The 27,582-nt window shown below is 42.9% G+C and overlaps 1 protein-coding gene across 1 annotated transcript; it reads right to left on the minus strand.

Moving 5' to 3' along the window:
* Window positions 1-5,643: 5,643 nt before the first annotated feature.
* LOC115267137 (neutral alpha-glucosidase AB) lies at window positions 5,644-27,281 on the minus strand. The gene is made up of 5 exons (XM_029873978.2): window positions 27,019-27,281; window positions 26,484-26,958; window positions 8,404-9,529; window positions 6,570-7,425; window positions 5,644-6,435 (listed from the first exon to the last, which is right to left on the minus strand). Exons 1-5 carry the CDS (start codon window positions 27,135-27,137, stop codon window positions 6,225-6,227), a joined length of 2,787 nt encoding a protein of 928 aa, XP_029729838.2. The 5' UTR covers window positions 27,138-27,281; the 3' UTR covers window positions 5,644-6,224.
* Between the last annotated feature and the right edge of the window lie 301 nt (window positions 27,282-27,582).

The following is a 27,582-nucleotide window of genomic DNA, read 5'->3' on the forward strand; positions in this document are numbered from 1 at the left end:
TGCGACTGTCAAATCGATCGACGAGAGGAGGTGTTGGCAGCTACACCACTATTTCATTACACCGCACGACAGTTTTGAAAAAAACCACGACCACCGCACAGTGGGACAGAATTGAGACCATATTAAGACACTTTCAACAGATTAAAATTCTCAGGAAAATATTTTTCCTATAATTATTAATTTTTTATTATGATTCCAGTTCAAAGCCGAATTAGCGACATTTTTTCTTTTACTTCCGCTGCTTTTGACTTGCGTTAAACACAATGTCAGAAGTGGGGCGCTGTTTTGTACACCTGGTATTCTATACAGCGCCCCACTTCCGACATTGTGTTTAACGCAAGACAAAAGCAGCGGAAGTAAAAGCAAAAATGTCGCTAATTCGGTTTTGAACTGGAAACATAATAATAATAATTCAGTGGGGCTCAATCTGTGGCTCGCGAGCCTTGCTGATTATTTGAAATTGCTTTTAGGGTCTGTTCCAATTGGCGAATTAAAATTGATTTTTACTTAAATTTGACAGTTCAACACTCAAACTTGACAGTTCTCCTAAGAATTATTTCCTTCGAACTGTCAAGTTTAAGTGAAAATTATTTTTAATTCGCCAATTGGAACAGACCCTTAGAATGGTTGTATAAATATTATGGATTAAATATCATAAAAAACAGGGACAAAATTTATTTTATTTTATTTATTGATGTAGGTACAAGATGGCGCAATACTCGTTTGGGAGTATGCATTGCAACCTCTTTAGCCCAGCAGCTAATAAGTTTTGCGTGGCCTCAAGGCCTGGAAAAGTGGGAGATTAGTTTGGTGTATTGAACCAGAGAGAACAGACATCCAAGTCCAATTCCAAAACTGTGTGAGGAATTTCACGGTCATTTGAAATGGCAACACAAGTGGCAATTCCGTGGCGGCGCTGCTACCGCAAAGTTCCCATGCCGTTGTCAGTGGTGAATATGAAACTTATCTAGATATGTGTACTCACCACTGATTGTGGCAATTTGCTGTATGGTGGTGCTAGTGTTGTCAACGCTAAAAATATTTGAGTTCTTACATCGCTTTCGAGAGAAAATTTGTTCTAGCTTGGATGTCTGTTCTCTATGATTGAGCTGTGGAAGGAATGAGTTGTTAGCTTAGACGAGACTCGCGAAGACGGTCTTCTTTTTCTCCAGTTTGTTATTTTTTCTTCTTCCTATATGTGTTGACATTATGTTTTGGGCTGGTGGATCAAACACGTACGTGACCGCATCATCTCACATGCACTGTGACTGAATCCCATTCACGGCCAAAATCATGTTGAGGTGAAATTTTGCATCGCCAACAATCGCCAAGCAAAGTATTGTTCGTGCAGTTGAAAATCGAAATTTTTGACACAAGAAACTCGATTTTACTCCCAAACCGTGCGTCGGACGTACGTCGGGCAAAGTGCGCTGGAAGAGGGTCAGATCCGCTGCCCAGCGCACTACGTCCGATGTTAGGTTTCGCGTATGGATTTGGAGAAAATTCGATTGTCGCGTGTGAGGAAACTTCGGGTTTCAACCGCGACGACAATAATCATTGAAATATTTTGTATTCAATTTATTTTTGACAGCACAGGACAAGAAAATGCTACTCGAAGTGAATTTTGCTTTTTCCTTTTCGCGAGTCTCGTCTCGGTCAACGAGGTGGCGGTAGTGGGCAAACGTCAAACTCGAACAAAAAGGCTTTAGATTAGACGATGTGAGCGCCATGGGCAGTTGGCCAACTATACATATAGGTCGGCTCCAGAGGCACGTTCACACTCAGATTTGATTACCGAACTCGGTAAAATTTTACTGGGTTTTTGAACAGCAGAGTTAACTCAGTAATGATTCGGAAGTACCGAAAACTCAGTAATTAAGAAAACGTCAAACTGTCAAACATATACCGACTTTTTCAGCATAAATTGTTGCACATCTGGAAAGTTTTATATCCTTCAAAAGAAGAATAATATGTTGACAATTCCAAGGCTTGTGCAGTATCTGCTGTGTGATCCAATGACATTAGACATTTAGGTAATGTCATGAATAGTATTTCACTAGCAAGTTGAGCTAGTTGAGTTGGCCCCCCTTCCCCATCCAGGAGCTTGAGTTCAACGGGTAGTCTAAGTACTAGCCAGGACCCGAGCCTCCAGGGGAGAGTGAACAACTTAAGGCGGTAGCTAGTGGAACGCTTACTATTAGAGTGTACTCATGTACGGGCCCCCCTTCTCGAAGTCATCCCTAAAACCTTGGACAGACTGGTGGTGTACGTACCATGGTACAATTATCTTGAAATGAGTTTCATACTGATTATTGTCTTCAATCAAGATAGGCTTGGAATAATTTTCTTAACAACTTGTACCATGGTACGAATACCACCAGTCTGTCCCTGACTTAACGGGCGTACCGCGAAGGTAAGGAAGAGAGAGAATGAGTTTTTAGTGGGTCGATTCCCACATCACCTCTTGGGTATCTGCTGCAGATTTTGAAAAAAAATAATAGTAGGTATTTCATGTAGGTAGATATCCTATGCCAGTGCTGAAAAATTCATTTCGTCATATCTAAATTCAAACACCTATTACAGCTTAGAAGCTCATTTTAGAAGCTGAACCTGAGAATATGGTATACGAAAAACTTGTGCGGCTAGACCAGTTCTGCAAGAAAGTCACGAAAAAACCGTCACGGCCTACCTTTGAAAAATGCCAAATGATATTCACCGTGAAGGTAGTCCGCATGGTAGTCCGTGACATTAACCTTAAATATTCGAAAAATATCGTTTTTTCCGTGACTTTCTTGCAGAACTGGTCCAGCCGCACAAGTTTTTCATATATCATATTCTCAGGTTCCGCTTCTAAAATGAGATGTAGGTGATTGAATTTAGATATGACGAAATGATTTTTTTGTAATTGCGTTGCGTTTTCCCCTACTTTTCACTCGCGGTTACAATGATAAAACGGCCTACTTTTCTTCACTAAAACAAAAGTGCCGAAAAGTACTACTTTTCGGCACTCTTTAGAGTGCTGAAAAGTAGAACTTTTCGGCACCTTTGCCAGAACCCACTTTTCGGTAACTTTCGCGGCTACCGTAGACACAGCTGCTGCATCTACATCCTCTGAGCAGCTCTAATCCGAATTAGGACTTTTCAGGTTCTGATTAGAACTGCAGCAGATCGGCATAGAAACATCAGCTGAAACTACTTGCCCATGATGCGGTATGACTGGCATGACGACGACGCGTCGGGACCTTGCAAATTTCTGACACCTACCCTTTCATAGCCTACCTGACCGAACAAAAGCACCACGCAGACGCGTATGAATGATGGCACGTGGTTGCTCTTGATACATGTTCGTGAAACAAGAGAAAATTATACTGATTGGATATTTTTTGCAATTACAAAAAACTTTGTATGCAACTCGTTACAAAACTCGATTTTTTCAGCACTCGTCGTATTTATCCAACTCGGCAAGCCTCGTTGGATAAACGTACGACTCGTGCTGAAAAAATCATCATTTTGCAACTTGTTGCATAAATAACTATTTCAGCACTGTCCTATGCACACAACTATTAAGTAGACACTACAGAAAGTTCTTGGAGCAACACAATAGAAAATGCATTAAAAAACTGAACTTCCGAAAAAAAAATCCGAGAGTGCTTCTGACAATCACGGAAGAACTTCTGGAAGAAAAATTCAAACTCCTAGAAGAAGTCCTCGTGGAAACCCTAGGGGTATTTGTTGGGGCGCCTGGTTGCCCCAAGGGAAATGGTCAGGGGATGGACGGGAACGGTCTTTCCTCAGAAAGATAACGAGAAGAGGGTGGTCTTTCGCAGGAGAAAGATGACGGGTAATTACTACTAAACGTTTATTCTATCTTGACCCTTTGCCAGGTCGAAATGGACTGTTTCTGTTGCCCTGGCAGGATGGCGTTTTATAGGGCTGTGAAGGTGTTTGGATCCTTCTGGAAGCTTACTGCTGTCATGGTGATGACTTATATACAAAATAACATATAATGTACATAGCATAGTTACTTATTTCTAATAGATTGCTGCGATACATTTGGCCGTTACAGGCGAACGTGGAATATCGTGCTAACCACGTGGTTTCCGGAGCGTTTTGGGCGCGAACAGTATTCCCAATGGAATTCCAGGGAAAAAAAATAGATGGAACTTCTACAGGAATTACCAGTGGAGCTCCTAGAGGAATTCCTGATGGAACTCCCATAGGCATTTCGAATGGAATTCCTAGAAAAATTTCCCAGCAGAGCTTCAAGATAAGTTCTCTTAGAGTGAAACATCTAAAAAAAATCCCAGCGAAATTCTTGGAGGAATTCACTATGAATTCTTTATAAAATTCTCAGTGAAGCTATTGGTGAAACGCCTGGTAGAATTTTGTAAAGAGCTCATGGAGAAATTTTCATTTATCTGTAGATTTTTGTCACAAATATTGTTTTTGAATCTCTGGGTTTTTTTTTTCTATTTTGAATCATAGGGTATGTGTCCCATCAGTAATCTCATGCTCCCATATTCAATTATTCGAAAACAAGCGATTACGGCATCGAATGATTCCGTTCTTTTTTGTTTCATGGGTGCTCACTTCTAACAAAAAATACAAAAATAAGAAACAAACAGCGCTTCAATCCTTTGTTTTTCGTAGGATGAAAATGGGAGCCATATGCTTAATAAGGGAACTAATACCCTACTCCGGAAATGCTAGTTTTCTTCGGAATTTCTAGTTTCTTTCCATAACCATGAGCTAAAACCCTAGATATCATCAGAAATTCTGTTTGCTCCGCATAATCAATTGTGCTCAGGAGCAGTCATGGGAAAGAGAGGGTTAAATCAGAAACTTTTGTCAAAGATTAGATTTGCTTCCAAGGACACATGGAAATCAGTTAAAGTATGAATGAATTTTTTTTGTGATGGTCTATGAAACGTACCAATTAATTAACCCTCTAATACCCAATCCCGCCTTTGGACGGGCTATAGTTTGAGCATTTTTGTAATTTTTGTTTCGTGGAAAATATATTTTTTTATATTTTTGGCTGATATTTAGGACTGTTCTGTATATCTCAAAATGGTTTTTGGTGTATTTTAAAGCGTATTTACATTTTTTTAAAGTCATTTAAAAATTGATGTTTTAGTCACCTTTTAGAAGTCATTGTTTATTTTGTATTGAATAGCTACAATTAACATATTTAAAAAAAATCCCAAATCATTCTATCCTTGTTTAATAGTTTAGGGGAATCGAATACACTCTGAAATTATTTTCCTTAAAATTACACGGAAAATAAAATTTTCTTTGAAAAAAATTTAAAATGATAATATTTTAACAATAATCATAAAATCTCAAAATGTTTTCATCTCAAAAAATTCGTTCCTCAAATTGACTTCCAGGAAAAATATAAAAGTGTGGGGATGTCAAAAAATAAAAATTAGAAAAATAAAAAACTGTAATTCACGAAATCGAGAATTAAAAAGAATCATCTTCCAAAACATGTTTAAATCGATTTTAGATGACAAAAATGATATTTAGATCAAAATCAAAAATTTGGGTATTAGAGGGTTAATTGTAATGCAGCACTGCTCGCGAACAACAAACCCAATGGAGTTTCTTTCTCATAAGATGTTTCATGAAGGCGATACAGAGTAGGTTTACACAGCGCTATATTTAATCTATTACCACAGCATAATAATGCATTTGGCGAAACTTTTCGTGTGATTTTCAAATGATGCTTAATTTAACCTACCTTTGTCTAATAATTCTACGAATGATGAGCCTAAAAGTGTGCTGCTCGAAGCAACGTTCTAAGTAGGTTTGAAAACTTTTTACTTCGTGCGGCTCCGTGGTCGTGTGGCTAGGGTCACCAAGCTCTTAGTCGCATCGTGCTGAGGAGCGCGGGTTCGATTCCCGCCACAGCTGTCAGGAAAAGTTTTCGGCTGTGCCACTGGGCGTTGCATGCTAGTCCGTTGTCTAGTGTCGTGCTTCCTTCAAAGAGCGAAAAGCTCACTGGAAGCATTGAACGTGTCCGTGTCTTTTTTTTAAAAAAAAAAAAAAAAAAAAAAATCGTGTTTTATGATAGCCAATAACTGAATTTCAAAAATCCACCACGATTATTGAACGAACGGCGTTTCCTCTGCGAGAAGATCAGTCAAACCGACAAAAGTAATTCTCTCCGTATTTGTTGTGTTGTTAAAAGATAAAATGATCACCTAGTTTAGACGAACCCCTCAGTAGTTCAGTTTGATCGACCAGCTGTCGAGCATCGATACGCCCGGTTTACGGACAATAGCTGCGCCGCCTTCCTGGTACACTTCCAGTGTGGAGGACTCCCCGTTGGATTGGTGGAGAGTGGCAGACTTTGGAGTCTTTGCCAAACCGACCAGAACCACGCGCTCTAGCCAGCTCTTTGTCGGGTAGGTGGCTGAGGCATCAATTTTCCTAATAATTCAAAAAAATGAGTTATTAATCAGGAATGATTACTTTTATATCGACACTTAAGTGAAGTGTTCTAACTTAACAAAAGTTCAATCAGTTATGATCTAAATTGATTAAACTATAAAAAATCAACTTACTTGCTGCTGAGAACGTTGTCCTTGAACTCGAACTCCAGGTACAAATACTTTCCAGAACGATACTCAAAGCTGGTCTCGTCGTCAATGTAGAGAGTTCCCTTGGCCAAAGCATTCTTGTCCACGGCCACGACCAGTGTGTATGGATCGTCTTTCATCAGCGTTGCTGCACGTCTAATACGATCCTTGCGCGGAACAATGGTGCCACCCCGTTGGAACACCGGAACTTTGTAGTTGTCCACAGCGATGGACTCATACCCGGCGGATGAGTACTTCCGATAGTTGTCCAAATCGTACCACAAATCACCCTCGCCGTTTTCCTTGGTTGGGAAATAAACGTCGACCTTGTTTTGACCTGCTTTGAGCACTGGGGCCACTAACAACTTGTCCACAAGCATGTATTGACTGTCCAGGCCGTAGCATTTGGCATCTGTTGGGTAATGGGCCAGCATGGGTCGCATAATCGGCAGTCCAGATCGCTCATGCTCGTAGAACATCGTGTACCAAAGGGGCAGCAGACGGTATCGTTTTCGGACGGCATCCCGAATGATCAGCTTGACATCCTCGGGGAATAGCCACGGTTCTCGACGCTTCGTATCGATGTGGGCGTGTGACCGGAAGAAAGGCTGGAAGGCTCCAGTTTGATACCAGCGGTAGAACAGTTCGGAATCCGGGTTGCCGAAGAATCCACCGACGTCAGCGCCGCAGAAACTGATACCGGAAACCGAAAGCGAGAGGCACATCTTGATCGAAGCTTGCAGGTGACCCCACTCGGCCATGTTGTCTCCCGTCCAGACGGCTGCAAAACGTTGACTTCCGGCAAAGTGCGATCGGGTCAAGATGAATGGGCGTAGGGTTCCTGAAAGAATGTGAGTGTGTTTGTTAATAGCCTATTTGTAAAAATAAATATGAATTAAGACAGTCACAATCACACGGGTGATGGAAAACGCTTTGACAGTGATTGAGAGAAACAGAAAGTTCACGGAAAGCTTTAAATTCTAAAGTCCTGAGTGAACTCATACCATCTGGAAATCCACTTCCTTGATTGGATTGGTGAAGAATATCCATCTCCTCTAACGGCAATTCCAGGTCTGCAGATTAATTTCAATTGAAAACCATCAATGTTCAATACCGAGCTCTTCGAAATAACTTTGTGCATCCTTCATACCAAGCGAACTACGCCATGTTATTAATTAATTCAATTTATTTATTCGATTTCAACTTAAACAATAGTGTACAATTATACAATTACATTTGCAGAGATTTGGTTCACCTTTCAATCTGCGAATTATCAGTTCTAATTTAATAGGAATGCAATGTTTGTGAATAGTATTTGGGCAATGTAGGGAAAACTAACTAACAAAAACCCTAGATCTGAAAGTCTTAATCTAATATCACAGCGGCTATGTTAGAAGGTCTTCAATTAGATGATTCATACTAGTGCTTCTTCTGATGCACTCCTCAACAGTTTCCACTTTCGTGACATGGTGAAGTTGCTCCGTTGGGTACCATGGGTTCAAGTTATGTATCATGCCATGTCTAAGAATGTTAATGGCTTATACTGCCCATGATCGCATATCAGTCTGATATTTGCTGGGTTTTCTATTCATATGGGACAGTTTTGGCAGTATATTATACCTTCAATAGTACTTTGTAGGTATGTACTCTGTTTGACTTAAATATGTCGCGTCAAATCCTTCGCAGGACATTTATTGTGGCTAGAATATAGGTATTCCGTTTCTCGAAATTTAAAATAATTTTTCGCGTTTTTATTTACTCAGAAAAAAAAAAGATCTGTAAAAAAACTATTATTAAAAAATAGTAAATTAAAACTCACCTTCACCGCGCCGAATCAGTCCCTCGTAGGTAGCCATGATGTGCATGTGACCGTACAGGTTGTGCACGTCGCGATGCTCCCACCCTCCGTGGTGCAGATTATCCTTCAGCATGGTCACCTCAGGCCCGTTGAACACCGAAGGCTCATTCATGTCGTTCCAAATGCCGACCTCGGCCGTCGATTCCTTGAAATTCTCCAGCAGATACTGATCGGCGTAGTACTTGCGTACCTCCGGGTTGAAGAAATCGGCATAACTGGCCGACCCTGGCCAGCACCAGCCTTCGTAGTCGTTTCCGTCCTTATTTTTCACGTAGTAACCGCGGTCGGTGCAGTCGTTGTGGAAGAAGTATCCTCCATCCCGCTTGATGTGGGGATCGATGATGATCGTCAAATGCCGGCCGCGTTCGGTCAGATTGCGAATCATTTCCAGCGGATGTGGGAATTTGTGATGGTCCCAGGTGAAGTACTTCTTGCCGTCCGTGTACTCAATGTCCAGCCACATGGTGTCCATTGGGATGTCATGCTCGTCGAACTTCGCGGAAACGGTGGTGACGTCCTGCTCGTCGTTGTAGTTCCAGCGGCACTGATGGTAGGCAATGGCGTACATTTGTGGAAGGGGAGCCTTTCCGGTTAGATCCGTATACTGTCGGAAAGCATCCAGCGGAGTTGGGCCCACAAGGACAAAGACATCAGCTATGCCGCTTTCCGAAATAAAATTGGCTGCCACCGATTCTTCTGAATTGGAGCGAGATACGAAATTCACAATAGACGACATTACGTTCTTCTCCTGATCCGGTGAGAATATGTCAACCCAAGTCTCGGCGGCATTCTGCCAGTACACGCCAGCTGTAGTGCTGGGTCCAGTGCCGTAGATAACAGGGACAGCTCCGTACAGCGCCATGCCATTGTCCAGCTCGTATTCGAACACGTCCAAGTTATACAGACGGTAAGGATCGCTCTTACCGCCGGCGGTGTGCTTCAGAATGAAAGAATCCGCATGCTCCGGGATGCCATACAGCACCTTTCCTTGAGGGAATGTGAAATCCATGGCCAGTCCTTCCGGTCCGTTTGGTTTGGAGTCATGGTGGCTTTTGAAATTTTCCTCCCATGCTCCGGGGTCTTCTTTCTGCAAGAAAAAAGAAAAATGCAAATGAGTTTTTGAATTACCTATATTGTTGTTGAAATGCTAGATTAGGCTTGGTAGCACAGAAAATAATAAATATTTTTTTGAAAACATCAACATATCGCACGTGTAATATAACGAATATAACTCGTATCAATCACGAATCGCATCACCGCTCGATCGCTTGCGATGCGAATGTGGAGGAATGGATGATTTTCAAGTGTAGCTTCCAACAGTTCGTCGGAGTTTGCTTTCGTCGCTGACAAGCGAACACACAAACTAAAGCGATAACCATTCGCTGCTGACTGGCTTCGAACGTGGAAGAATGTGCAAAGTGGAAATCAGGAACCCTGGCTAACAGTACTGAGTCATTTTCGTCCATAAAGTCAAGACTCATTGGCGTCAACAATGGGCTTGTTCACAAATGTCATAACGCTGGAGGGGGTAGGTGGGTTTACTTCATGATGTTACAGCTCGAACAAAAAAAAATTCTTCCCATATAAACAATGTTACGCAGGGGTGGGTGGGTGTCAAAAAAGGCCAATTTTGCCGTTATGACATTTGTGAATGAACCCAATGTGTCTATTTATTGGTCGTGCGTTAGTTTCGAAATTTAACAATAAACCTCTGCTTCCCTCCAAGAATGTTTCATACCACCTTATAAGAGTCTGACGCTTTCGCCCCCAACTCAGTTCAGAAGCCGATGAAGAACCATTGGAAGAACCTGTAGAGTTGGTCTGTCATACAACTTCTTCAGAATGTCAATGTAGAGTGATATGAAGTATTTTTAAGACTGGCCAAGCGAAAGTCACAGGTTGAAATATTATGTACTTTGATAAAGTTGTGGAGACACCCCTGCGCTGACTACGCCTGTGTTCTATTTTCCTGTACACACACAAACACTCGCATCAAGAGAAGAAGACGTCAGTCATTGTTAGCTCGTGGTTCAGTTAGAACGAAATAAAAATCAACTCGTTATTTGTTAAGTGAAAACTATCGTTTCCTTTTTATTCGCGGCACGAAACCCACATTGGTGACCCCGCCGGTTCGTTAAACGTTTTTCGCGTCCGGAAGTCGGTTCGTTAGTCGCCTTATCCGAAGGAAATCGGTCGGAATTGAAAATCGACAACATTTGCATTCGCCGATTCAAAATGGTGGACGCCACAGCAGCGGCAGCAGCAGCAGCTGCAATGACGCAAGCGCAACCACACAACCTGACGGCAGCCGCAGTCTCTGTCAAACTCCCGGATTTTTGGAGAAATGATCCGGCAATGTGGTTTGCGCAAGCTGAGGCGCAGTTTGTGTTAGCCGGAGTAGTTGCAGATGAAACAAAATACTACCACATCATAAGCAAAATCGACCAATCCGTAATATGTCATATTGCGGATTTGGTTCAGAACCCACCGGCAGCGGACAAATATAAAAAAGTGAAGGACCGCCTCATCTCCCGTTTCGAAATATCTGCCCAAGGAAAACTAGAACGTTTGCTTAACGCGTGTGACCTGGGAGATATGCGCCCGACACACTTGTTGGCCCGCATGCAGGAGTTGGCGGCCGGTTTGAACATCAGCGACGATGTCATGAAAGTCTTGTTCCTTCAGCGTATGCCCGAGAGAATCAAACCCGTGTTGACAATTAGCGAGGACGCTCTCACGAAAATTGCGGAAATGGCAGACAAAATGTTGGAGTCGTCGAGTTCTGCCACAGTGGCGGCAACGTCGCCCGCTTCTTCAGTGATTCGCGGATTCGAGCTGAGTGCTATTCAGGAACAGATTGCCACTCTGACTGCCGAAGTTCGTCGCTTGAAAACTAGTGGACCAAGAAGCCGTTCATCATCACGGACTCGCCGAGGATCGAATGAAAACGTTTGCTGGTATCACCGGAAATATGGGCGAAATGCTCACCAGTGCCGGGAGCCTTGTTCTTTCGCCGGTTCAAAAAACTAAATCAGTGTCCACCCGGAGCTGCTGAAGTGGACGCTATTTCCGAAAGCCGCCGCCTTCATATCTACGATCGCACCAGTAACTGCCGTTTTTTGATTGATACCGGATCGGACGTCTCCATAATCCCCGCCACAAGAAAGGAGCGCTTGAGAGGCCCAACATCATTCCGGCTACATGCTGCCAACGGAACAACTATAAAGACGTACGAATCCAGATTCCTGACTACAGACTTGGGCTTGCGACGCCGTTTTTGTTGGAACTTCCTCGTAGCTGATGTAGGGACTGCGATCATCGGCGCAGACTTTCTCGCATTCTTTGGTATTCTCGTTGACCTCAAAAACCGCTGCCTCATCGACAACAAAACTCCACTCTATCGGTGGATTAGTATCTACTTGTCTGTACGGAATAACAACAATCAATAGTGACCATCCTGTAGTGGTTAGGATTGTAATCGATCCAATCCTAACCACTACATTGGTTACGACACATCCATTTCGAGATCTTTTGCATGAGTACCGCGACATAACGCTGCCGTCAACGATGCGAGCAGCAGTGAAAGAACGTGAAGTCAAGCACTACATTGTCACAAAAGGTCCTCCTGTCGCTTCAAAAGCACGAAGGTTGGCTCCGGATAAGTTGGAGGCTGCAAAGAAGGAATTCAAGGTTATGTCAGAACTAGGATTGTGCCGACCGTCTAGTAGCCCTTGGGCAAGCCCGTTGCATTGCGTGCCAAAGAAAAATGGCCAGTGGCGTTTCGTAGGCGATTATCGTGCGTTGAATAAAGTAACTATTCCAGATCGTTACCCTGTGCCACACATTCATGATTTATTGAATTCATTTCAGGGTAAACGCATTTTCACCACGATCGATCTAGAACGCGCCTACCATCAAGTACCGGTACACGAAGACGATATTGCAAAAACTGCAGTTATCACACCGTTTGGCCTATTCGAGTTTTTGACAATGCAAAATGGCCTGTGCAATGCTTCACAGACATTCCAGCGGTACATGCATCGAATATTCGGCGATCTAGAATTCGTCATCGTTTTTATTGACGATATCTGTATTGCTTCGTCGTCGGAGGAAGAACATCGAAACCACGTACGCGTTGTGTTCGAACGTTTGCAAGAGAACGGCCTCGTTATAAATCTCTCGAAATGCAGATTCGCACAGTCTCAGGTGGAGTTCCTTGGTTACATGATCAGCAGCGATGGAATTTCACCCCTTCCTGACCGAGTGGAAACGATCCGTCAATTTGAGCAGCCCTCGACTGTTAAGCAGCTTCGTCGTTTCCTAGCGTTGGTGAACGGTTATAAGCGGTTTATTCCCCAGGCCAGCGATCAGCAAGCAGCTCTTCTAGCAATGATACCAGGAAACAAGAAGAACGATAGCAGACAACTTGTTTGGACTGAAGCCGGTAAGGAATCCTTCGACCTTTGCAAAAAAGCACTATCGGACGCCGCTTTGCTGCAGTATCCCGATTCGAACAAACCTATGGCGCTGATGGTCGACGCTTCTAATACTGCCGCTGGTGCTGTATTGCAGCAGTTCTCGCAGGGAGGATGGAAGCCTTTAGGATTTTTTTCTGCAAAGTTTTCGCCTGCACAACAGAAATACTCTACGTTCGGAAGAGAACTGACCGCTATGAAGTTGGCGGTGAAATACTTCCAGCATCTTTTGGAAGGGCGTACATTTACCATCTACACCGATCATCATCCGTTGACTCATGGTCTGGCATCCAACTCCACCGCTCGGCTGCCACATGAAGATCGTTACTTGCAATTCATTTCGCAATTCACTAGTGATATTCGCCACATAAGCGGTAAGGATAATGTGACCGCTGATGTTTTATCACGTGTGGAGCCATCGGTGGATGTGGTATCATCTTCGATCAATTTCGGGGCGATTGCTGCCGATCAAACAAATGACGTCGAATTGCAAGGATTACTACGATCTTCATCGCTCAAGTTGGAAAAACGAACCCTTCCAGCTTCTAACGTTCAACTGTATTGTGATGTTTCGATTGAGGGTAAAATTCGACCTTATATTCCATCTCAGCATCGCCAGACTGTGTTAAGCGTCGTTCATGGGTTGGCGCACCCTGGTATTCGAGCCACTCGCAAACTGGTTTCCGACCGGTTTGTTTGGGATGGAATGAACAAGGACATCAATCATTTCGTTAAACATTGCATAAGCTGCCAGCGTTCAAAGGTTTTGCGACACACAATTTCCTCCATTGGAGAATTTGGTTTTCCAAAATCGCGGTTCAGCCATGTTCACGTTGATATAGTTGGCCCGCTTCCGCCTTCAAATGGTTTTCGTTATATGCTCACTATGGTTGACAGATTTACTCGTTGGCCAGAGGCAGTACCGATTGCGGACATAACCGCTGAGAAAGTGGCTCGAGCATTCAATTCAACTTGGATAGCTCGTTTCGGAGTACCGCAGCGAATAACCACTGATCAAGGCCGACAATTTGAATCAGTTTTGTTCGACGAACTCAACAGAATTATGGGTACGGAGCATCTAAGAACTACTGCTTATCACCCGCAGTCCAACGGATTGGTGGAACGATTTCACCGAACTCTCAAGGCTGCTCTTATGTGCGTAGACGCCAAGCATTGGTCAGATCGACTTCCGCTGGTTCTTCTGGGTATTCGGACATCGGTTAAAGAAGATTTCAACTGTTCGGTTGCGGAGTTAGTTTACGGTCAGCAACTACGGATTCCTGGAGAATTCTTCGATGGACCTAATGAGGAACCAAATCGCAGTGATTTCGCACATGAGCTTCATCGTATTTTCGATAATCTGAAACCGAAGCAGGTTACTCATCATGCAACGCCGAAGGTCTTCAAACAACTGGCGCTTCAAGATTGCAAGTACGCTTTTGTACGGCTCAACTTGGTGAAAAAATCGTTGCAGCAACCTTACGAAGGGCCGTTCAAGGTCTTGGAACGAAACGAAAAGTTCTTCGATTTGCTGGTTGCAGGAAAACGCCAACGAATTTCTATTTATAGGATCAAAGCTGCATTCGTCTTGGAAGAAGATATTGACAAAGCGGAAGACACGAAAACTAAAGTGACACCATCTGGTCATTGTATAAGATTTCTGGTGTAACTGGAGGGGGTACTGTGGAGACACCCCTGCGCTGACTACGCCTGTGTTCTATTTTCCTGTACACACACAAACACTCGCATCAAGAGAAGACGTCAGTCATTGTTAGCTCGTGGTTCAGTTAGAACGAAATAAAAATCAACTCGTTATTTGTTAAGTGAAAACTATCGTTTCCTTTTTATTCGCGGCACGAAACCCACAAAGTTGTAAGACAAACAAAACGCTACAAGTTATTTTAAAAATAGCTAAAAAATGTCAACAGTTGTGAATGTTCATAAAAATAGTTACCGTGAGGTGCCCATATTTCGTGCACTTAAGAATTCTCGAAGTTTGATAAACGACTGAAAATTTACCATAAAGTATATCAGATTATTTTCTTCAATAATACCTATTTAGTGCTGGCACTGTAGCTCTCAAGAAAAATATAAATTAGGCAACTTCACATTATACAAGATAGTTACAGCATTAATTTTAATTTGTTTGAAAGTGCCAAATTTCGTGCACGGGTTCCAAATTTCGTTCAAAAAAGGTCCAAATTTCGCTCACTCTAAAAGACGTAGAATTCGCCACAATGTATTAATTTTCAAAACATAGCATACTCGTATAATACCCAAGAAACCATAACGTGTAGATAAAATCGATGTCAGTGACGAAATATGAGTGAATATTTGTTGTTTCCCGTGTTCGTCCCGGATGTTTACATTACGTTTTCCAAAAATGCTTCTGTAGATTTAAGGGTTATTATTTTTGACGTTTGTTTTGCTCTTTTATTGAAATCTTAAATAAACAATATATTGTTTGCTTTTTGAATCAAATGTTCACTAACTTTACTGATGGTCAGTAATGCGAATCAATTCATTTTTTTAATTGTATCTTTTTTATCTTTCTACTAGCTGGCCCGGCAAACTCTGTCTTGCCAACCTGCGGTAGTTTGACAACTATTGAGGTCATCGCAGCAACGCACTCTAGATTGATTTAATTTTGATCACACTGAATTTGTTCCCGGCTCATGAAAAATCCGTACTTTAACATTTGTTAACAGCCACCACGAATACGAATCGAACCATGCAAGAGTTATGCTGATTGGTCCACCCATTCTTGAGTTTTGTTGCCTCAAAGGGAACTCAAACTCATTTTTATATATATAGATAGATAGATTATGTGCCATTAATAGGCACATTCCTCGGGAGGTTAATTCTAGTAAAGTGTCGTCCTCCAAATTTGTGTTCTGGCAATAAGGCTTACGGCAATAATTTACTTGAATGAAACTAGCGGCTGTAAGCTACTACTCCCAATGTTTGGGTAAATAAAATCATCCCGAGCTTACTTATTATTCCCACATTTAAAAAATTGTTTATTTTTTTCACTTTGTACGTAGTTTATGAGCAGTCCCGAGCTAATTTTAAACCAATCAAAATAGTTATTAGAACTATTATTAATAACCGAATCATGCGCTGACTTTATAGCCATTTGTGTACACATGAACCTCTAAAACAAAATTTTAAAAAAGAGTGCACGAAATTAGGGACCCATGCAAATTGTGGGTTCCTAATTTCGCCAACAACATAAATGTTGAAACAAAATAAGAAAATAACATTTCTAAGTAATTTTATTCCGTATTATAATAAAACATATTGAATTGAAATAATCAAACATAAATTGGAATATTTACCTTTGATAGAGATCAAAATATTTGTTCACTTCCGTGAGTGTTGATTTTCTCGTATCTCTGAATATGACATCTGCTATTTGCATACATTTGCAATTTATTTTTCAATCTTTGACATAAATCAAATTTTTCATTTCTTTTTTTGTGAATTGAATTGAGATCAAATGCAGTTTTGAGATTATAGCTAATTTTGGATGATTCCGCTGTTAATTTAATTAGATAATAATGCTCTTAGGGGGCATCCATTAAGTACGTCACGCTTAGAGGGGGAGGGGGGTTTATGAAAGTGTGACAAGCAATGTATTAGGTATAGGAAAAACCCGTACGAAGGGGGGAGGGGGGGGGTTGAAAATTCCCAATTTTAGCGTGACGTACTTAATGGATGCTCCCTTAGATGTCAGAAGTTAACGAAGTTTGGGCCCGCACGAAATTAGGGCACTTCACGGTACAAAAAAATCACAGATTTATTAAGAAGAAACATCAGAAAATACAAATATGGCTTCCACAATAGCCGATATGACCACTCACGTTTTCAACAGCATCTTAAAAAATCGCTCTCGATTTGGAAAAACTACCTCTTTTTGCAAGTAAGCAAAGCCAGGTTGAACAAGAGCGACTTGGTTCGATCCTTCGTTCGTCAGATTTGTAAGCAAAATTGCAATGGGATTTTTCGATGCTGCACCTTAAGCACACCTTAAATATTCCTTCCTGAGGCATTTTTATGTCAATTTGTTGAATATGTAATACTATTTATGATTACACTGTGGCAAAATTTAAGGAAGTATTCACTGCTAGAATTTTGGTGCAATCCTTGTAAAACGAACCCTATAAGAATACAGAAAATTCTAGTACCAGGTGGCATATTTGCAGAATAATTGCAACGAAGAAATTGTTAGTAGGTATCTTTGGATAAAATATTATGATGCAGATGTTTGTGCAATCTAGGGTATTTTAACCAATAGTGGACCCCTTAGTAGCTGAAAATTATTCTGATCGTTAAAACAGTATGAAATTCCAATTAAATTGCCCCTGTCAACGTTTGCACAGCAAGTTCTATGTCTTTCCTGCACATTGCACACAAAAACCTTACCAAACCACCCTATATTTCCCATAAAATAATCATTTCAAATCTGGCTCAAATTATCCTATAGTGGTCCCCCCGGGGTCCACTATAGGATTGTTGGGGTCCACTATAGGATAAATCGTATTCTCTTACCATGTTAAAACGGAGACAATAGTGGACCCCCTTGGATTTAACCAATAGTGGTCCCCCAGATTTGTTTACATTTACAAATTTGTTCAAAAAATCAAATTATTGCTTTCCAGCGTAGCTCCACCACTTGTAACTACTGGCTAGGAACATGATCCATCGTCTCCCGGTGGAAGTTCACCGGTAAAAACAGATTTAAGCAGGAAAATTAGGAAAAATATAAGGGGGTCCACTATAGGTAAGGGGTCCACTATTGGCTAAAATACCCTAGACACTTCGTCGAATATAATTGTTAGACAAATCAGTAGATTTTTCGAAAAACCTTTGGAGAAATTGATAAAAAAATAAATTAAAAAAAAATGTATTCACTGGATTGCGGATGGAGAATGGAGTGCAGTGAATACATTTTCAATGCAAACATTCAAGTTTTGAACGAGAAACTGCTTTCGAAATTACAATTATTATTATTATTAATATTTATTAAAGACACTTTACCACTTATGTGGCATTCGTGTCTGGCAAACGTAATAACTCCTAACTTACACCTATTGATTTACATTGAATTGTAAGGGATTAAATTTCATTATAAATGTCACAGTCTTTAATGAATTTCAAAGCTTTAGCTTCTCTTTGTGCATCGAATGCTAAGATTTCACCGAGTGATCCGTTGATACCACAGCTTGTTCGTTGTCCGGTGTAGCCTCTACAGTCTATGAAGATGTGTTGGACCGTAAGCTGAGTCCCACAATAGTTGCACACAGGTGGGGGCTTCTTGTTGATTATAAACGAGTGGGTTAGACGAGTGTGTCCTATTCGTAGCCTCGTCAGAACTCGTTGTTCGGATGCACATTTACGATCCGGATATTTAATGGGCAAAGATTTGATTTGCCGTAACTGCAATTGGTGCTGACGCCATTCGTTCTCCCATGTTGACCAGATATTCCGCTTTATGGCCTTTATGACGTCCTGGGCAGGTATAGGGATGTCAAGCTTTGGCTGGTTGCGCGCTTGTTTGGCCAGTGCGTCTGCTCGTTCATTTCCGTTGATACCACAGTGACCTGGGATCCAGCAAAAGGTGATGTTCTGTTCTGTTGAGATGTTCTCTACTGCTTGAATCCATGGATGTTTAGATCGACCTCCTTGGATGGCGTCTAAACAACTAGCGGAATCAGTAAGTATGATTGTGTCTTGATTATCGTTGCAGTTAGACGCGGCAGTCAGGAGGCCGTACGCTTCTGCTGAAAATATGCTACAAACATCTGGTAAAGAGTGGCTATCCTCCTCGTTCCCTATCACTACCCCAACGCCAGTGAAAGGGCCGTCTTTTGAGCCGTCCGTGAAGCACTTGGTGTGATGTTGGTACCGATTTGTGATGAAGGACTGGAACACTGGGATTACGATACTCTTGTTTGCGCCTGCTTTGATGCTGTTTCTAATATGGTTATCTATGCGTGGAGCGTGTGTGTTCCATTCTCGATCGGTGTTTCGGAGGGTGGGGCATACATTAGGCAAAGTATAACCTGTAGATTGCTGAAGCAGGGTTTTTGCTCTTGACACCAGAGGGTAGTTGGACGCAGTCGAAGTTTTCTCCAGTAGCCGTACTGCGAGTTGCGCCAGTCGTTGTATTAGTGCCAGGCGGAAAGGTAGGCATCCAGCTTCAGCCATGACAGAGGGGATAGGGCTGGTAACAAAAACCCCGGAAGACAAGCGTACTACTGCATTGTATATTGGCCCTAATATCCGTTCCATGTCTTCGATGTTGGTGCTGATCAGTCCCAACCCGAAAAATAATTTTGATACTACTAGCGCTGATCCCGCTTTTAATAGGGTGGCTCTAGTGCTTCTCTTTAGCCGACATCCTAGGATTCGAAGAATGTTGATCCTTGCGCGGCAACTACTCTTGACTGAAGCTAGGTGTTGTTTAAAATTGATGTTCGAGTCTACCCAAATTCCTAATATTTTCATTTTACGTACTTGTGGGATAGGAGAATTGTTTATTCTAATGGGTCGACCTCGTTTTCGGTGGCGTTGACGGCAGCAATGAAGAAGCTTAGATTTAGAAGGAGCGATAGAGAATCCGACGCTAGCAGCCCATTCCGTGGCAGCTTTTACGGCTTTTCTCATATTCTGGCGGACTGATGAACGATTGCTTCCCTTCACGACCAGAATGACATCATCGGCGTAAAGCAGGATTTCAGCGTCTGCAGGTATTTTGTCGAATATAGGTTGCATGGCCACCAAAAAGAGCGTGACTGATAGAATAGATCCTTGAGGAACTCCGTTTTCGGCTTTCCTGGGGCTTGAGAGTGTTCCGTTCGCACAGACTTGGAAGCGTCTGTTAGCAAGGAAGCTAGAGAGCATGTTTAACATACGGCCGCAGATCTTCCATTCTTTCAGGGTACGGAGGATTCCAGGTTTCCATGTTGTGTCGTAGGCCTTCGATATGTCGAGGGACACAATTTCGACATGCTCATTCATATCGAAGTAGAGGAGAGACTCTAAATGTGCTAGGTGGGATTCGACACCCTTACCTGAACGAAATGCGTGTTGACGTGAATCTAGCTTTTTGTTTGTTTCGAGTTCGGTAATGAGGCGGCGGTTTACCATTCTCTCGAAAACTTTACCTAAACAGCTTAAGAGAGCTATCGGTCTGTATCCATCTGCTAGGCTTCGATCCGCATCCGGTTTGGGGATTGGTATAACGGTACCTAGTTTCCACTGCTCTGGAAACTTCCCGCTGTCCCAGACGCGATTGAATAGCTCTAACAAAGCAACCTTGGAAGTCATAGGGAGTCGTTGCAACATTGGGTAGCCTATATTGTCTGCGCCTATTGAAGGACCACCTTTGCGATCAAGGGCCCACATCAGTTCTTCTATACTGAAGTCAGTGTTGTATCGCTTGTAGAGGTTTGGTCGTTGAGAGTGTTGGGATATGGTACCGTGGGGTGCCCTAATTTCGTGCGCGCCCAAATTTCGTTAACTTCTAACATCTGAGAGCATTATTATCTAATTAACAGCGGAATCATCAAAGATTTGCTATAACCTCGAAACTGCATTTGATCTCAATACAATTCACACAAAAAGAAATGAAAAAAATGATTTATGTCAAAGATTGAAAAATAAATTGCAAATGTATGCAAATAGCAGATGCCATATTCAGAGATACGGGAAAATCAACACTCACGGAAGTCAACAAGTATTTCGATCTCTAACAAAAGTAAATATTCCAATTTATGTTTGGTTATTTCAATTCAATATGTTTTATTATAATACGTAATAAAATTACTTGAAAATGTTATTTTCTTATTTTGTTTCAACATTTATGTTGTTGGCGAAATTAGGAACCCACAATTTGTATGGGTCCCTAATTTCGTGCACTCTTTTTATAACTCTGTTTTAGAGGTTCATGTGTACTTGTAGCCATCGCATGATTCGGTTATTGTTAATAGTTCTAATAATTATTTTAGGTAGTAGTTTGGTTTAAAATTAGTTTGGGACTGCTCATAAACTACGTAGAAAGTGAAAAAAAATAAACTAAAAAATGTGGGAATACTAAGTAAGCTCGGAATGATTTCCGAGCAGTGTAGTAGCTTACATCAGCTAGTCTCATTCAAGCAAATTATTACCGTGAGCCTTATTGCCAGAACACAAATTTGGAAGACGACACTTTACTAGAACTAACCTCCCGAGGAATGTGCCTATTAATGGCACATAATAGAAAGGTAAAAAGCTATAATTACAAAAATGAATTGATTCACATTACTGACCATCAGTCAAGTTAGTGAACACTAAGTGTCAAGTCTTGATTTAAATAGCAAACACTATTGTACATTGTTTAATTAAGATGTCAATTAAAGAGCAAAACAAACGTCATAAATAATAACCCTTAAAACTACAGAAGGATTTTTTGAAATCTTAATGCAAACATTCGGGGCGAACATGGACATCGATTTTATCTATCTATGGTTTCATTGGTATTGTACGAGTATGCTAAGTATTGAAATTAACACATTTAAGTGAATTCTACGTCTTTTAGAGTGAGCGAAATTTGGACCCATTTTGAACGAAATTTGGAACCTGTGCGCGAAATTTGGCACTTTGAAACAAATCAAAACTAATGCTGTAACTATCTTGTATAATGTGAAGTTGCCTTATTTATATTTTTCTTGGGAGCTACAGTGCCAGCACTAAATATTATGGAAGAAATTAATCTGATATACTTTATGGTAAAATTCCAGTCTTTCATCAAACTTTGAGAATTCTTAAGTGCACGAAATATGGGCACCTCACGGTACTCTCAAATTTGTGTTGCCGTCGAAATTTCTCTGAGTAGTGCGAGTTAGATGATTTGCTCTCATATTCGTCTGCTAAAGCTTCCGATACAGCTTTTCCGTTGTTGGTAAAGCCGTTGGGAAGGTTGAGTGTGATTGTACTGGTAGTCCTTTTGCCTTGAAGCCTGTTTATCTTGTTCCAGACTTCACTTGCCGGGGTGTTCGGGTTGATGCTTGTGACGAAATCCTCCCAACATGTTTGCTTCGCATTCTCAATAGTTTTGCGAGCTATTGAGCGAGCTTCCTGGAAGTTTTGTAGTGCTTGAGGTTTTCGAGGATCGTCGTTACTCATCCTTCGTAGAGCCCGTAGCCGTTTACGTCTCAGCTTTACTGCTACTTCGACGTCTTCGCTCCACCATGGAACCGACTTTGGTCCGCGTTTTGCAGCAGATTTTGGGATTGAAGATTCCGCAGCTAGGATAAGTTTATTCGAAAATTCTTCAACTGTCAGAGAGTTTCCTGCTCGTAGAGTTTTGCTCGTGAGGTCTTCAAAACGTTCCCAGTTGGCTTTTGCGTAAAGCCACTTTGCACGGGAGTGCAAAGCGTTTACGGCGTCCATCGTATCGATTACTATCGGTAGATGATCGCTGTCTGAGGAGTCTGTCAGAGTTTTCCAGTTGAATTTTGTTGCAACGGATGTAGAGCACAAGGAGACGTCTAAAGCTTGGGTGTTTCCAGTGACTGGGTCTATTCGGGTGTGCGAGCCGTTGTTTAGGACTATCATATCGTTTTGCACTACAAGTTCGAAGATTTGTTCGCCTCTTTTTCTTGCTTCAGTAGCACCGCTACACCGACTTCCCCAAGCGGTATGGTGTGCATTCAGGTCTCCTAATAGTAGTATTGGTTTTGGAAGCTCATCTAGTAGTTCTTGCATTAGACTGGCAGCGTCTTTGTCCTTTGGCGGCAAGTATATCGAAGCTACTGTGATTTTTACCGGAACGAAGAGTTGAACGGCGACTGCTTGAATGTTGGTTTGCAGAGGGATCCGTTGGAAGGGAGTTCCGCTCTTGATGGCCATACCAGCACCTTGTCTTCCATGAGTTGAGCCATGACTAAACAAGAAGTCGTACTTGTTTCCAAGAAATTTTCCTGTTAGTTTTTGGGGGTTTACATTTGTTTCTTGGAGGGCGATAACTGTGGGTTGATGTTTCGCGACCAGCATCTGGAGTTCGCTTTGATGTGATCGGAGACCACATATGTTCCACTGCAATGCAAAGGATGCTGCGATGATTCGTTCGTCGTCGTCCGACTGTGACGTGTCGTCAGAAGATTTGGACTTGGCCCGTGATTGTCTTGACCAACGATGGGATGTGTTCCTAGGAGCGTTGGTGCGGTTGATGTTTGACTCGACTAGACTCCGGGAGAATTGAGGGACGGCGGTTCTTTTCCGTGATAAACTGGTTGTAGTGGAACCTAGATCAGTAGAAGAGTTTGGGCAGATTGACTGATTTACTGGCGAGAAGAATGAATGGGAGGTACTTGCCGTTAAAAACGACTTACCCACGTCGACTGCCGCCAGAGGCTCATCGGACGAATCCGGGACATCTCTGGTCAGGGTCGACGTGGTAAGCCTCGCGCTTGGCGAATCAAAATGGGTAGAACTAGATGGTTTGCAGTTGAGGTTCATGTAATGGTCGTAAGCAGCAGAGTTGGAAACAACAGCGGCCGGTAAGGCCAAGGGTGTCCGCTTAGTAACAGTCGAGCTGAAAGTTTGGTGGTCGACGGATTTGGGATGGGCGTCCCAGATCGTCTCTCCTGCCAGACCAGCATCCTTTTCTGAGGGTGAAGGGGGTACTGTATTTTCCTCATCAAGACGCTTGCTGAGGGTGGTGTAGTGTAGCCGATATCGATCGTCAGGAGCTTTGGCATTAGTTCGTGTGTGCGTTGACCAACGATGGGATGTGTTCATTGCAGTATTGGTGCAGTTGTTGCTTGACTCAACTGGATTCCAGGAGGATTGAGGGAATGCAAGGCACTCGTGACAGGCCCCATTCCAATCCCCCCAGACATCCACTCCCGGTTCTGGGAGGGGGGGAGGTTACTGCATGCTCTCCCTCCCCTCGTCGAGGACGCCCGCTCGATGGGCTAAGAAGGATTGATCCACTATGGATGTTCTTGATAGCGTTTGTTTCAGTCGGACCTATGTCAGCAGAAAAGTTTGGGCAGATTGACTGATTTACAGGTGAATAAATTGAAGGGAGGATACTTGCCGTACAAAACGACTTACCCACGTCGACTGCCGCCAGAGGCTCATCGGACGGATCCGGGACATCTCTGGTCAGGGTCGACGTGGTAAGCCTCGCGCTTGGCGAATCAAAATGGGTAGAACTAGACGATGGTTCACAGTTCAAATTCATGTAGTGGTCGTAGTTAGCAGAGTTATAAGCAACAGCGGCCGGCAAGGCCGAGAATGTCCACTTGTAAGCAGCCGAGATGGAAGCTCGGCGATGAGTGGTGTAGTCTAGCGTGGTATTTGGTCGTTGTCCATAATCAGGTTCCGTGAGATTGTTGCAGGGGTTCGTTCTTCCGTTGTTTGGTGACTGTCGTTCTTCCGAGATCGTGTCCATGTTGAAAGCCGGGTCGATATCAAAGATTGGGGTGTCTTTTTCAGTAGATTCTTGATCTATCTTGTTTCCGAATTGGTCGCACTACTCGTCGTTCTTGGATGATGCGACACACGCTTACCGTGATTTTCGTTGCGGTCTGTCGGAGAGCTCTCCAGCACTCGCTTGTTGCTGCGGCTCCTGGTGCGAATGCTATTGTCGATTCCGTTTTCAAGATTATCGTTTGATTTGGCAGGCGGCATGACAAAACCTTTGTCTTTCCTGGATTGGTGCTGCGTCTTGGGTGCTGTTCCAGATGTAGAAGCCTGGTTTCCAATCGAAGTGCGTTGAGCGAGCGGTAGCTGTGGTTCGCGAAGTGTTGATTTAAGGGAAGCAAGTTCTTTGGCCAGGTCAGCAACTTGTTTTTGGAGAGCTGCGATCAGTTGGTCTTTTGCAACAAGTTCTTGCTTAAGCTGGTTCTGAATCATTTGCGCAATAGTTTCTCTACGATGTTCTTCGTTGTATAGGCGCCTGGCCTCACCAAACGAGATGCCACGATCGATTTTCATGTGGATAATCGTGTCTTCTTCTTTGTACTTCGGACAAACCCGAGACCTGACAGAATGTTCTTTTTTGCAATGGAGGCAGTGGGGTGTATTTTCGCATTGCTCTCCTTCTGCCACGTGCAGCGGTTGAGAACATTGCAGGCAGATACCAGGCTGTTGGCATGACTTCCGTGGGTGACCGTAAGTTCCGCAGTTGAAGCACATTAGCGGAGACGGGTAGTAGACTCGAACTTCGATCCGCAACAGTCCAAAGTACACGTGGTCTGGAAGTTCTGTACCATGGAACGATAGAACTAACAGTGGTGTGTTCCTGAGCTTACCATTCATTCGTTTTTTGATGCGGCGAACAGAGTGTACGTTTTGAGAAGTCAGATGCTTCTTGATGGTTTCCTCATCAACATTGATGGAATCCGGCTCATAAACTATGCCCTGTACCGTGTTCAATGTTGGATGTGGAAAGATCTCAATGAGTGTGCCGTCGGTTAGCTCAGTCATATTTGTCAGCTTTTGAACTATGCTTCGAGAACTTGTACGGAGGAGGTAACGTGAGCCGCGACCTTCGCGAGACGCTTTCACATTTCGAGCTTCCTTTTCACCAACCGCTAACTGGACTGATGTGCCAATGATGAACGGATCCGGCAGCTGAGGGTCGTCCGTTACGTTTTCGGGGACTTTGCAGCGTAGGATAAGAACCATGGCCTGACCCATCTCGTCCTTGCTTAACATCCATTCCGGGGCTCTGACGCAACGTTGATGTTCGATAGGGTTGTCTGGGACCCCCGCCAGCGAGGCGGGGGGTTTACCGGTCATTTGACCGGGTATCGCTAGAACTTTTTCGGATTCACTTCACTGTTTCGTTTAATCGCGACGAGATATTGTGTAACTGACTTTGGACTATTTTTGACACCAACTTGCACTCGGGTCTCTCTGTTTGACAGAGTCTATCGAAACCGCGTCTGTGTTGGTAACTCGCCTAACAACAGCACCGCCGCGAGCTGGCGGCGGTCCGAATTCACTATTAGTTCCTTGAAATTTCACTAAAATTCCACTCTGCCTGTGTGGACACTGACAGAACTTGACACTCGATCAACTTTTTTGGAATTAATTAGGCACTATTCAAGGTAAGTCAGCGAATTATAATCCGAGTAGGTAGCACGTGTTGATATGCAACATGACCCGAACACTCGAAACTGTTGAAGATGAAATTACAATGATGACGATTATGTCAATGACGAATCCTTCAACCTTAAAAAAGTCACATAAAACAAAACGAAAGAACAAAAATTATTTGGCAACGAAAATTAGAATAAATCGTTAATTGTTGCACGGCTAAAAACTCGCCTATTGTTGCACACTCCATGCTTTTAGCTGTGCAACAATTGTCGATTCACCCTAATAGTTTTAATCATAGAATCATGAAAGCTCAAAACGAGCGCTGAATGGCGACCTTACGGTATGATAAACCAGCATCTAACTGGAAAATTACCCGATAAAGCAAATACAAATAAAAAGTGGTTCTAATGGTACAGCAATATGTATTGCGCCTCGTATAAAACCCACAAAATAAAACTCATCACTTACCACTTCTTGAATTTCGTTTTCTGGCGCTTCCTGTTCGTTCTCAACTGGTGCTGCCTGAGCCACTTCCTTCCGTCGCAGATGCTCGAATCTCATCATTCCCATCGAGTTGGCCGAAACGACAACCTTCTCGCCATGATGGAAATCGATTTTAAATGGTGCCAGCTGCACCACTGCCTTGTTGGTTCCACCATCTGCGGCGACGACAATGGAAGCGCCGGAGCCGCTTTCCACTTTCACTCCGACATATTCCGGCTCTTTGGCCAGTGCGTCCACAACGCGGTACCGCTCGCTAAGCGGACTCTTCTCGTCTATTTGGAAGTGGAATATTCCACCCTTCACCGCACCCAGTTTCAGTACATACAGGTGTTTGGTCTCTGAGTGTTGGAGGTCCACCAGAATGTATTGCTTGTAGGTTTGCAGTGTCTCCGGGAGAACCGCAAATTTGCTCGTTTCTGGTTCGGACAAACGCAGCCGACTGCGAAAAACATTAACAATTATATCACTTCCACCTCTCGGAACAAGCCAAGCTACTCACCGACAGAAACTGCTTTGTTCGCAGGTTTTGAAGTTGTTCCGGTCGACTCCATTCGTTTCGTGCAGCAAACACAATGCAGTCACGGCAAAAGCTACCAACCACAGCTTTCGGGTCACCATTTTTCCCGGCGGACGATGTGAGGGAACCGCACGAGAAGATCACTCGGATTACTATGCACTTTTGGTCACAATAATTTCGTTTCTACTATGAAAACTACCGGTTCTTTTCCAATGGTGCTTGCCGGACGGAACGAAAACCAAAGAATGAAAACCTTTTTCGCGACACGTCAACTTTGCTGACAGCGTGACAGTTTGTTTTCATTTTGAGGCTTTTCCGAAAGTGACAGATAGATGTCGCACTCGCATCCAGGTGGTGAATTTAAAATTTAGGGTGCATAGGGGCAGGAGACGCACACTAGCCTGGTAGGGTAAAAAAATATAATTTGGACATGCATATAATTTGGTTAGGACATGCACGGCGATGAATGCCTTGTTCCGGAGAGCTAATAAAAGGAGATACTTCTCAATATTGATTATTGGATCAAATAGACCCTATTCTGATGAC

This window comes from Aedes albopictus, chromosome 1, assembly GCF_035046485.1.
Source record: "Aedes albopictus strain Foshan chromosome 1, AalbF5, whole genome shotgun sequence".
Lineage (NCBI taxonomy): Eukaryota > Metazoa > Arthropoda > Insecta > Diptera > Culicidae > Aedes > Aedes albopictus.